General features: G+C 43.5%; 2 protein-coding genes across 18 annotated transcripts in view; one reads left to right on the forward strand and one right to left on the reverse strand.

Annotated features, from left to right (window-relative positions):
• The window catches only part of MBNL2 (muscleblind like splicing regulator 2), a 363,660-nt gene that overhangs the window by 221,498 nt on the left and 129,908 nt on the right, over nt 1-12,254 (forward strand). The window lies entirely within an intron of this gene.
• Nucleotides 1,705-4,526, reverse strand: LOC135050795 (uncharacterized). Its single transcript, XM_063957124.1, has 3 exons — nt 4,417-4,526; nt 2,924-3,329; nt 1,705-2,828 (listed from the first exon to the last, which is right to left on the reverse strand). The coding sequence occupies exons 2-3, from the start codon at nt 3,323-3,325 to the stop codon at nt 2,253-2,255; spliced, it is 978 nt and encodes a 325-aa protein (XP_063813194.1). The 5' UTR covers nt 3,326-3,329; nt 4,417-4,526; the 3' UTR covers nt 1,705-2,252.

The raw sequence follows: 12,254 nt of genomic DNA on the forward strand, positions 1-12,254 counted from the left end.
TTTTACTTGAGAGACTGGCTTATATAATAGGGTTGCACCTAATGTAAAGTGAGCAGGGAGAAATACTGACAAAGTATTTCTCTGTTGCAAATTCCATAAAAGGGAGGGAACACCTATGCCAGCAACAAAATCAATATCATACCTCCAGACATTTAAAAAAAACTAAATTGGTACTCAATAATAAGCCTCCGGCTATCCACCCAAACTACGCCCACATTATTGAGAAACCACACTCCATTAGTATACTCCTATCTGGGAAGTCCTGCACTAATAGGGACTGTTGTTAGGTCTGACTGCTGGCAAACTGCCTAGATGCCCAGGTGATAATTGGGTGTATTTACAGTGTATTAATAAGTTGCTTATTTGGGTATTTTCTTTTCTTTCTTTGTGCTTCTGGGTTTGCTGTGCTTAGCCAGATACACACTATAAAATATTTGGGCTGATGAGAATGATAATTGTGTAGCGTGTATGCAAGAGTGTCAGCCGATAAGCACATCTGGTTTTCATATTGTACACAATATGTTATTATATTAGTTATTTCCCCTATGGAGCTTTCAGTCACTACTACACACATGCACACACGAAGATCCATTATATCAGAAACTAATGAACCTACCAGTTCACTTTGACCTGTTTTATTGAAGCACTAGTTCCCAGCCCATCAAAATGATGCAACAACATAACAGTAATGTCCGCGCCGGCAGCAATACTTGAATTGCTTGTCAGGCACCATCTAGTGGCCACTGGCGCACAAAACACTCTATTTCCTCCCATAGAGGTGAGGAGCAGCATTAGCATTTTATTATATAGGATTATATACTCTTAAAACAATATATTAATGTGCTAAATGCTACCCTCAAATACTGTGCAACGAACCTGATAAAGAATAGCAAATATACTACAGTACTGAGCACAGTTGGAAGCTAATGGGTCATTTATGAGTTCAAATGTTCATTACTGGATTTTCATAGCTTTTTAAAGGGGCATAAGGGCTTTATTTAGGGGGTTAGATATGTGTACTTTAAATGATGAAATAAACTTCACTGATATCTTGTTGGATCTTGTGTACGTTGGCTGAGTAGACAAGCAGTCCACTAAAAGTAGACGTTAAGCCAATGCCACAAGGGCTCTAAATTCCAGCTCTTGCACAAGACCTTTGGCAATGAAAGTGTTACCTTGGTATTATCTTTAGCCAATATAACTTCTATTTGTTTACTAAAATATGTAACTCTGTAGTTGGGCTGCAGCAGTTCCTGAGATTCTGTCTCCTGTAGAACACAACAGCTATCATGTGTGTCTTGCTGGGCTGCCATGCTGCTAATCCTGGTCCTCCCTGCTACAGTTTCCTCATTTCCTCCTCAGCAGATGGATAGGTCACTGGCACAGGATTATCACCTCAGGAGAACCTAATGTTGCTAAAAAAAAAATTTACATTTTGTATTGAAAAGTTTATTGCACATCTCAGAATTGGAAACATAGAATGATTGCCTTACTATTACATTACTTTAACTGAGAATGCCATCTTGTTTAAGTCTAATGGGCCCTACACACTTGTAGATTTGAAAGATTTAAAAGATGAAAGATATGATAGATGAAAGATTTCCCATGAACGATTATGTGCATACACACTGAACAATGTCTGATGAAAGATTTGAAAGATTTGAAAGATTTGAAAGATCTAGCTCATTTAAATACTGGGCATGGTTTTAGGAATGTGGGCAGGTCTTCTTTGTACAATAAATAACAGCATCCATTTAAAATCACTGCATATCTACTCTGTAGTTTGTTTGGTGCAGTGTATACCTGGTAAACCTTTTAGCACTACCCATAAATAAAGACTCCACACAATTTTTAGTAACAATTTGTAATTATAAATTTTAGAAAAATAATAAATTAGAAACATTCTGGGCTGGATTCATCGATTTTTGTGCCAATGAGTGCCATGACAGCAGGGATTACACCAATAGAGGCATCAGGCATTCCAACAATTAGCCAGATACAGTGCAGCAAAAACAGTGGTGCCAACATAACTGGGGATGAAGTAGAGGTAAAAGAATCTGAGGACAGTATTTCAAAAGTGCACATGAAATAAAAGCATTCCCAACGTTCTATTACAGGGTCAAATGAAGTGTAGAAAACCAACATTATGGTACAATTGACTTCAAGAAAAAACATATTGGATGAGGAAGGTCAAATACAAATCTGAAGACAGCAAACCTAAACGCAAATTCAAAAATTCAAAAACATTTTTATTAAAAATTTAGGTCGCCTTGAACAGTGGAGTGTGCACTCAACAGAGTGGTGAACACTCCACCTGAAGAGGTGCCAGGGAAGGGGGATTGTGGCATTTGGTAACCCGGAGCAGGATATGTGGGGTATTGTTGAGGAGGAATTACCGGCGCAGAATACATGGGAGGGTGAGTTGGGGGAGGGGCATAAGATGTACTAGGCACCTGTCTGGTATCTAACACAACGCCACTGTGGTTGGTCAATTCATCATCCTGGCCATGTGATATAATGGCATATACCAGACGCTGGGCGTATTTTTGCTGAGTGGGGTTCATCTCCCGCAACTCACATGCTAAATGGTCTCCAATAGCTTCAAATCTATCCGGTCTGTTTTTTAGGACCTCCTCTGCCTGCCTCAGAATTGTATCTGACCTGCTGGACGAGACAGATCTTCTAGGGATAGCTGGCCGGCATCTCCTTCTAGCCGGAAGCTGGGGTGTTCCCATCGCCGCCTCACTCTCCTCCAGCTCCGGCCTTACAGTGGCTTGGTCTGCCGGCTCATCCACTGCAGGTTCCACGTCCAGCTCCCTCGAAGACAGCTGAGTTATCCAACAAAATGAAGAAAAATATGTGAAAATAATAAGGCAACAAATTAAACAAGAAACAGTGACATCTGTATTGTGCGGACACTTACCGGATCCACACTCTCCTCTTCCTCAGGCTCGAACATCTCGGGCGTGTTCGGCTCCTCCGTGCTCCGCGCTGTCCTCGAAGGCTCCTCATCCAATACGAACTTCATCAAGTCATAATACCATAATGTTGGCTTCTTGACTTGATCTGACCCCGCTCCTGAACGTTGGGAATCTTTGTATTTCCTGTGCTCCTTAAGAAATACTGTCCTCAGATTCTGGATCTTCCTCTTCACCCACTTGATGTCGGCACCACTATCTTGGGCAAGGCTGTACCTGGCCAATTGCTGGTATGCCAGATTTTTCTTTCCTCTGTTGGCGTAATCCCTTGTTCCCACACGCCACAAGCACTCATTGGCCTGGTAGAGATCGATGAATCCAGCCCAGAATTCACGGTTTGCATCCATGTCTCTGTGAAAGGTGAGATTTAATTTTAAAATATTAAAATCATAACTTAACACAGTAATCAGATATAATATAACATTGGCCGTGCCAGGAGACCATGGTATGTGTAGCTGCAAGCCACTGCAGCAGAGTTACTTTTCAGTACGGGAATTGCTAGGACCTTTTATGTTTGTCTGTTTATATTCTCTATGTACCTCTGTGACCAGGCCCAAGCCTGTGTATGCTGTGCTACAGTGTCTGATGTCATTAAAGATACTGTGGTTATAACCTGAAAATCTGTCTACGAGTCCTTATTTACAATACCCATGTTACCAAAAAAAAAATATATATATATATATATATATATATATATATATATATATATGCACAAAATAATATAATAAAAATGTTTGTGTGTGTATGTATATATATATATATATATATGTAGAGAAAACAAATGGAGGCTGCAGGCAATGAGTACACGACTTATAACTCTTTTAATATGAGTATATGTATACATACATCTAGTTTCAGTATCATAGCACAGAGGGCTATCACTGGCGCCTCCGGACAGCACACACAGAAAGCCGCTACCTGCCGCTCATCAGATACTCCTGGTCTGAGACCGCACACCGTCGGGTCAGCCAAAAGAAGTGTCACACCCCCTGACGAAGTCCTTGGGACGAAACATGTTGGCATGATAGTGGGACACTGGACGTACTACGTCTCTTTGGCTTACCTGACGGTGTGCGGTCTCAGACCAGGAGTATCTGACAAGCGGCGGCTAGCAGCTTTCTGTGTGTGCTGTTCGGAGGCGCCAGTGATAGTCCTCTATGCTGTGTTACTCAAACTAGATGTATGTATACACATATACTCGTATTAAAAGAGTTATTAGTTGTATACTCACTCCCTGCGCCCTCCATTTGTTTTCTCTAAATGTGCATCATTGAGCTTGTGGTACGGCTCTATCGGGAGGACGCTGCAGGGAAATCATTCAGTGGATGATAATCAGAAGCCTGTTTAAAAATTGACAATACAGGATACGTGAATTTGCGTGATATAGTTTTGACTTGTTATATATATATATATATATATATATAATACAAAAACGTACCTTATTAAAGCAGATTAGCCCAGTGATGTGTATATAACTGTGATTTGATTTCTGCTTTCCTGGAGTGGCAGTCCTTTGCTCCTGTGTAAATATATATTTATATATGCTTCACTTTTTGCACATTTTGTTATATTACAACCTTATTCAAAAAAGGGAAAAAAAACACTTTTTCCCTAAAAATTCTATACACAATACCCCATAATGACATTGGGGTATATTTACTAACATTCGTAATTTTCGGAAAAAGGTCAAAGTTCAATCACGAATGACATCGAAAGTGTAAACTTGCAACTTTTTGAATTGATTACGACTAATTTACTAAGCTGTCGTATTCTGCATTTTCATTTGTTCCGATGTCGATGTCATTCGTGTTTTTTTTACATTTTTTACGGCAGTGATTAGCAAAACACTGCCGACTTTTTAAAAATGAATCTCGGCCGGATCTGTGTGATCCGTGCTGGGGTTCATTTTTTATTTTATTTTAAACTAAACACTGTAAAATCTCTAAAAAAAATTGCGTGGGGTCCCCCCTCCTAAGCATAACCAGCCTCGGGCTCTTTGAGCCGATCCTGGTTGCAGAAATATGGGGAAAAAATTGACAGGGGTTCCCCCATATTTAAGCAACCAGCATCGGGCTCTGCGCCTGGTCCTGGTTCCAAAAATACGGGGGACAAAAAGAGTAGGGGTCCCCCGTATTTTTAAAACCAGCACCGGGCTCCACTAGCAGGACAGATAATGCCACAGCCGGGGGTCACTTTTATATAGTGCCCTTCGGCCGTGGCATCAAAAATCCAACTAGTCACCCCTGGCCGGGGTACCCTGGGGGAGTGGGGACCCCTTCAATCAAGGGGTCCCCCCCCCCAGCCACCCAAGGGCCAGGGGTGAAGCCCGAGGCTGTCCCCCCCATCCAATGGGCTGCGGATGGGGGGCTGATAGCCTTTGTTGAAAATTAAAAGATATTGTTTTTAGTAGCAGTACTACAAGTCCCAGCAAGCCTCCCCCGCATGCTGGTACTTGGAGAACCACAAGTACCAGCATGCGGGGGGGAACGGGCCCGCTGGTACCTGTAGTTCTACTACAAAAAAAATACCCAAATAAAAACAGTACACACACGCCGTGACAGTACAACTTTATTACATACATGCACACTTACAGTCATACATACTTACCTATGTTGACACGAGGCTCGGTCCCCTTGTCCACGTAGAATCCATGGGTGTGCGTCATGCACACTGCCGGGGAAAAAACCTCTGCCCACCAATGTATATAATATATCCCCTGGCCACCAATGCATTATGTCCCCCGGCAGTGTGCATGCAGCATGTGTTCTCAGTACACAGCATGTCAATATGCATGCTGTGTACTAGGAACACATGCTGCATGCACACTGCCGGGGGACATTATGCATTGGTGGACAGTGGATATATTATATACATTGGTGGGCAGCGGTTTGTCCCCCGGCAGTGTGCATGCAGCATGTGTTCTCAGTACACAGCATGTCAATATGCATGCTGTGTACTAGGAACACATGCTGCATGCACACTGCCGGGGGACATTATGCATTGGTGGACAGTGGATTTTATCAAATTCATTGGTGGCCAGTGTTTTATACATTGGTGGCCAGTGTGTCATTGGTGGCCAGTGGTTTACACATTGGTGGCCAGTGGGAACACTGTCCTATACTTACCGAAGACGCGCTGCTCCTCTCTTCCACGATGCTGCGGCTGGCTGTGCTGCGGCTGCGCTCCTCTTCACTGACGGCCAGGAGTTCCTCTGATGACGGACGGACAGGCGTGGCGTTCCGGCGGCGGGGCGGAGGATCGTGAGGATCGTGAGTATCGTTCATCGCTGATACATACACAATGAACGATACCGCACATTGTATATGTCGGTATCGTTCAGATTGACTTGCATGTATCAGCGATGATAGACCAGCGATGAACGAGCGCGGGGTCGCGCATCGTTCATCGCTGGTATATACACACTGCACGATTTGAACGAGTTCTCGTTCATTACTGAACGAGATCGTTCAAATCGTGCAGTATTATCTACAAGTGTGTAGGGCCCATAAGATCGAAATAACAGTGAACAAGTGAAAGGTGGTTTACGTTCAAATCTAATTACACTGAGTTCTTTTACATTCTATTTCACTGTCCTTTTCTCAGTCCTCCGCATGCTGTTTAATGGTGGGAATCCGCACAATTCTGTCTTACTGTGCCCATAAATATTTTATTGGCAGTGAGAATTGTTTTTGGACACCTGATTGACTGTGCTGCCTCCAAAGTAACTCCTGGACAGAGGTCATTTCGGCAATGCCCAGACAGGAGTGATTGAGTACTCTGGAATGATATTACGCAATGTGCATCGCCAGATGACTGGCAAAATTGGGGAAAATCTGCAATTTTGAAAACCTGCAGCTCAATGTATTTACCCCATAATGTCCTCACACTTTATATTGTTATATAGGGGAGGAGATCACCAGCTGTAAACTTGGGATGACTGGCAGAGAGAATGTCTTACATCGGTTAAGACGTTCTCTTGAACTAACATCTAGGGCTTAATTGTGACTCTCCAGTTAGTACTGCAATAAGGAAGAAATTAAAACAAAACCGCATCATTTTTAAACGGGTGTGGATCATAGGGTCGACCACAGTGTCTAGGTCGACCACTATTGGTCGTCAGTAAGTAGGTCAACATGGTCTCTAGGTCGATGTGTACAAGGTCGACATCAGGTTTTTGTTTTTTTTAATTGTGGCATTTTCTCCGTAGAGTGATCGGGAACCCCAATAAGTGCACCGTGTCCCCTCGCATGCTTCAGGCAAGGTGCCTCGCTCCACTACCGCTGTGCTTGGCACAGGTTACCGTTCCCAACTATAGTCCACGTGGATCGTAAAGCATGAAAAAGTTCAAAAAAAATGAAAAAATATGTGAAAAACTCAATGTAGACCTTCTGTCATGTCGACATAGAGACCACGTCGACCTAATTCCTGTCGACCGATAGTGGTAGACCTAAGTGTGGTAGACCTAGAGACTGGATACCTTTTTAAATATAGAAAATAAAAAGCGTAAAACAATTCTGTATTTACATGGAAGTCCATAGTGAATGTTAACGGCATTTTTTTTCAGATAAGCACACTCTCTCTTTGCACCAAAACCATTTATTTTATTGGTGAGGCCCTGTTTATACATGCAGTATGTATCAGGCTTTACTGCACTGCATTCTCCCTTGAGTGAGGTAACTGCCCATACACTATGTAGACAAAATTGATTGGACTCCCCACGCCAGCGAAATGGTGTGCTCCTGCAGTAGACACGTGTTTGTGAAGGTATAAAACGGGAATTAGATCATCTGCTAAGGAAAGGGCTTGCCGGAAGGAGCTAACAGAGTTTGAAAAGGAGATCATCGTAGGCTGCGCAATGTCATGTTTCCAGGGCGATGCTGGACTGGTATACAGAAAACACTCAGCTCAGAGCCCCATTGAGAGCCTTTGAAATAAGTTGGAGCGACCGCTGCATTCTAGTCCAACTCAACCTTCTTCAGTATCGCAGTTAGTCACTGTACTTAAGGCAAAAATCTTGCTGCTGTTGTGCAGAAACTTGTGGACAATTTGCCAAGAAGGATGTCTGCTGTAATCACTGCACGTGGGGGAACTACAAAGTACTGAGGTCAATAAAATCTTGTTGATCTATTTGCTGTCAGTGTCCAATCACTTTTGTCTGTGTAGTGTAGCATAGAAGTCACTGATACAGTGTAGACATTTTAAGATAATGAACCTAAGCTATCTTAATGTGTTTCTTAATACTCCATGTACATTAACTGCCCATTTCTATCTAGAAATCAGTGATTGCTATGCTGTGTTATTTTCTGCTAATTTCTTCAGCAGGATAAGTTTCTTAAGTAGTTTCCCACTTTATCCTATTTTTAAGCGTGCCAGCTGAGAGTGCAGACAGAATGTGTTTAATAAGCTGAGGGTTTTATTAATAGGTCTTAAGAATGAGACTATTCTCTCTAATTAGTTATTAACCTCTATATCATGGAGGCGCCAAGGGAAGTAAGTCAATGTATTTCATCTAAGCCATGTTAACTTTACTTCATTCAGTTGATAATCCTTTTAAGTAATTTACTATTATGTATATCACGTACTTTGTATATTGCAGACAGGTTTGTGCAGCTCATCGCTAAACTTCTTTTATTAAACACTAAGTTAATTTATTACATCAACCATTTATATAAGCACATACTTTCCTAAATTGGTCATTTTCTTGTGTGAAAATAATATCTCGACCCTAAACACTATATGATTTTGCAGCACTTTTGCTCAGTTGACAAAGCTTCAGGGCTTTTCACTTTTAATACAACTTCTGAATGTAAAGGCCAGTACTGACGGGAGAGATGTGTGCTGAGCGATATTAACACAGACCGCTCAGCACACATCTCTCTCCCCGCTCAGCACAGCGCGATGTGCTGAGCAAGGTGGGGGGATGACGGGGGGCCGCTCACTTCACACAACGCTGAAGCAAGCTCAATCTAGCACCGGCGATAGCGATGCGCGTGAACTGCTATCACTGGGGGGCATACACTCGACAGATCTGTGCTTAAAATCTAAGCAATCTAGTCAGATTGCTTAGATTTTAAACACGGATCTCTCCGTGTGTACCCCCCTTAAGTGCATGAACCACCATCAGATACCAGCCATGGAGATCTGGAGAACAGATTTTGTATTCCAGCAGTTGGATAGCTCTGCGATATGGCTTCGTTGGTATTAGGATCATACCTTTTTGTTTCTGAGAATTATGTTAATATTCAGAAATCATCAATTATTACAGGGATCTGTATAAACGTTCAGTCTTTATATTATGTATTCCCAATCCATTCACTTATGTTTTTCATAAACATTAATAGAGCATTTCCCACATTAGAAACTTTCTAGATTCTTTTAACACTATAACATATATATGAATTGATTCCAGAGCATACTTGCCTACTTGTGAAAAGGCATTTCAGGGAGATTGTGAAAACAACACTTATCAGCGCGGCGTTACAGTGGATACACTGCCTGAGAGGCGTGTCATAAAACTTCCACATGTAAATGAGCCCCTAAGCAGTTATAGTTTGGCACATATATATATATATATATATATACTGTGTCTCGTGTGGCCATGGGAAACGTTATTAGAAAATACATGTAGCCATAGGGATGGTTGTGCTTTATAACTAATGCAGGGAAATTATCCCGTTTGAATGTTTAGCTTTGATTTATTTAACTTTTTCCAAGTATATAGCAGCTACATAATGGGATTAAGCTGCAGCTAGGGAGGCCAATTCCGGGATCAGCGGATTCCCGGGATTCTGTCCCCAAAACGCCGGGATTTGAATCCCGGGATTCCAATACCGGGATCCATGGGATTACTTTGCGCATGCACAGTTCCCCTCCTCCCTTCCCCCGGCAGCCTCTCTCCCACGGGCAGCGCTGTGCACATGTCTCAGATGCTGCCTTCTCAAGCCTGGCTGACTCGCCTCCCTTCCCCCGCAAGCCTCTCTGCCTGGCAGCTCTGAGCACTCGTCTCAGATGCTGCCTTCTCAAGTAAGGTACTCACACTGCCTGACGCTGCCTCTGGACCTTGGAGACCCCTCTACTCATTAGTGAGTAAGTTATTTGTTTTTATTTTGAACTTTAAAACATCCCTGACCCCCTCCCCCTCATACACCAATTGAAGGAGGACAGTTTAATCCCGGGAATTCTGGGATTGAGATATTTTCAAACCCGATACCCAGTATTGAAAAAATGGCCCGGGACTGGACTCCCTAGCTGCAGCCAGAAAGATTGCTACACTCTTCAGGGAGTCAGGAAGATTGCTACTATTTCGGGGAGTCTCCCTGACATTCAGGGAGAGTTGTCAACAATGTTCCAGAGTGGACATATTTCTGGTTCTGCAGCTTCATATCAGTGTGGCGCTTGGCTATGGAGTCATAGCTACTGTATATCATGCCAAGGAGAAGAGTATGCCACCCCTAACCCCTACCTACTTATGTAATTAGTGGAGTGTGGGTGTAACACGAGAGGTTGGTTATTCCAATGTGCGGACTGGTTCTTCCCAAGGACCCCCTAAGGACTCTTCTTACCATGTTGACTTAGGTTTAGTAATTATATTTATGTGCTCCCTGATAATTTTAGACTGTGCCACAAGATGATTAGAAAGCTGATGTGGTAACAAGCTTCACTAAGGGAATTAACCCAGAACCAGAACATGACAGACCTGTGAGGGGTTCTTAGATGTGATTCTGGCATATAATGCAGGAGATAATTAGTTTAACATAGTGACTGCATGGTTTTATCACGGAGCAGTCATGCCTATCAGATATGATTAGTTTTTATGAGGAAGTAAGTTTCACAATGGATCTTAGAAGTACAATTCATGTGATATAATTGGATTTTGCAAAAGCATTTGATGCTTTTCTTTATAACAGTTGGGTATATGAGATGAGAGAAGTATTGTAGATCTATGGGGAAAAGTGTGCACATAGGCCCTCATTCCGAGTTGTTCGCTCGTTAGTGGTTTTCGCAACGGAGCGATTTGTGGCAAACTGCGCATGCGCAATGTTCGCAGTGCGTCTACGCCAAGTAAATTTGCCAGAAAGTTAGGTATTAGTGTTCACTCTAGGAGTGAAAAGGGGCAGGGCGCCGAACTCCGGGGGCACATGTGCGCGCGCGCGTCCGAAATGGGGGCGCGGCCACGCAAATTAGGGGGCGCGGCCACGCCTACGTCATTTTAGGGGGCGGTGCGGACCACAGACGCTACTATAGAGAGCGTCTGTGGCCGGCGACGTCACTGTTGGGGGCGTGCCCAGCACCTCCATCGGTGTTGGGCTTCCCCCAGCCCTCTCCCAATGCGTGAATGGATGCCGCGCGCATGCGCACGGCATCTATACACGCCGGGAGGGCAGGGAGCGGGCGGCTGTTCCAGCAGGGCGCCGCAAAAGGGGCAGGGCGGGTTTTGCCTGCTAAAAAACGGGCAGGGCGCGGCGCCCTGCTAAAACAGCCTAGAGTGAACACTAGGTATTTTACTCACGGCTTAACGAAGAAATTTCTTCGTTCTGGTGATCGGAGTGTGATTGACAGGAAGTGGGTGTTTCTGGGCGGAAACTGACTGTTTTATGGGTGTGTGCGGAAAAACGCTGCCGTTTCTGGGAAAAACGCGGGAGTGGCTGGAGAAACGGGGGAGTGTCTGGGCGAACGCTGGGTGTGTTTGTGACGTCAAACCAGGAACGAAACTGACTGAACTGATCGCAGTGGCAGAGTAAGTCCCGAGCTACTCAGAAACTGCAAAGAAATTTCTATTCGCAATTATGCGAATCTTTCGTTCGCAATTCTGCAAAGCTAAGATTCACTCCCAGTAGGCGGCGGCTTAGCGTGTGCAATGCTGCTAAAAGCAGCTAGCGAGCGAACAACTCGGAATGAGGGCCATACATGGCTACAGATGTGTCCTCATAAATCTAGCAGTACAGTGCAAGATGCTTAGCATGAGTGAGTCGTCAGGTCCTGTGCAACTCTACTAACGTGGGGCGTCTTTTTTGCCAAAATGTATCTTTGTCGCAATGCAATGCATCTGGGGCACACAAGGAGACTGTGCTGATTAATTTGATGTATGACACTTGTATATTATGTGTGACTGAGACTGTATATAGAGCAGAACAGAACTTGTATTGGGACATTGTAGCACTTTGTGTACAGATTCAGTCACACACAGATATACAAGTCGCATATCAAATGAATCAGCGCAGTCTCCTCGTGTGTCCTAGTCACATTGTTTTACAAATAAGATGCATTTTCAACAAA

This window comes from Pseudophryne corroboree, chromosome 2, assembly GCF_028390025.1.
Source record: "Pseudophryne corroboree isolate aPseCor3 chromosome 2, aPseCor3.hap2, whole genome shotgun sequence".
NCBI lineage: Eukaryota > Metazoa > Chordata > Amphibia > Anura > Myobatrachidae > Pseudophryne > Pseudophryne corroboree.

Excerpts from the sequence above, each read along its gene's own strand:
- LOC135050795 (XM_063957124.1), bottom strand. The coding sequence starts at position 3,325 with ATGGATGCAAACCGTGAATTCTGGGCTGGATTCATCGATCTCTACCAG. Across the intron at positions 2,829-2,923 it reads AAGAGGAGAGTGTGGATCCG|CTGTCTTCGAGGGAGCTGGA; the intron begins GTAAGTGTCCGC and ends TGGATAACTCAG.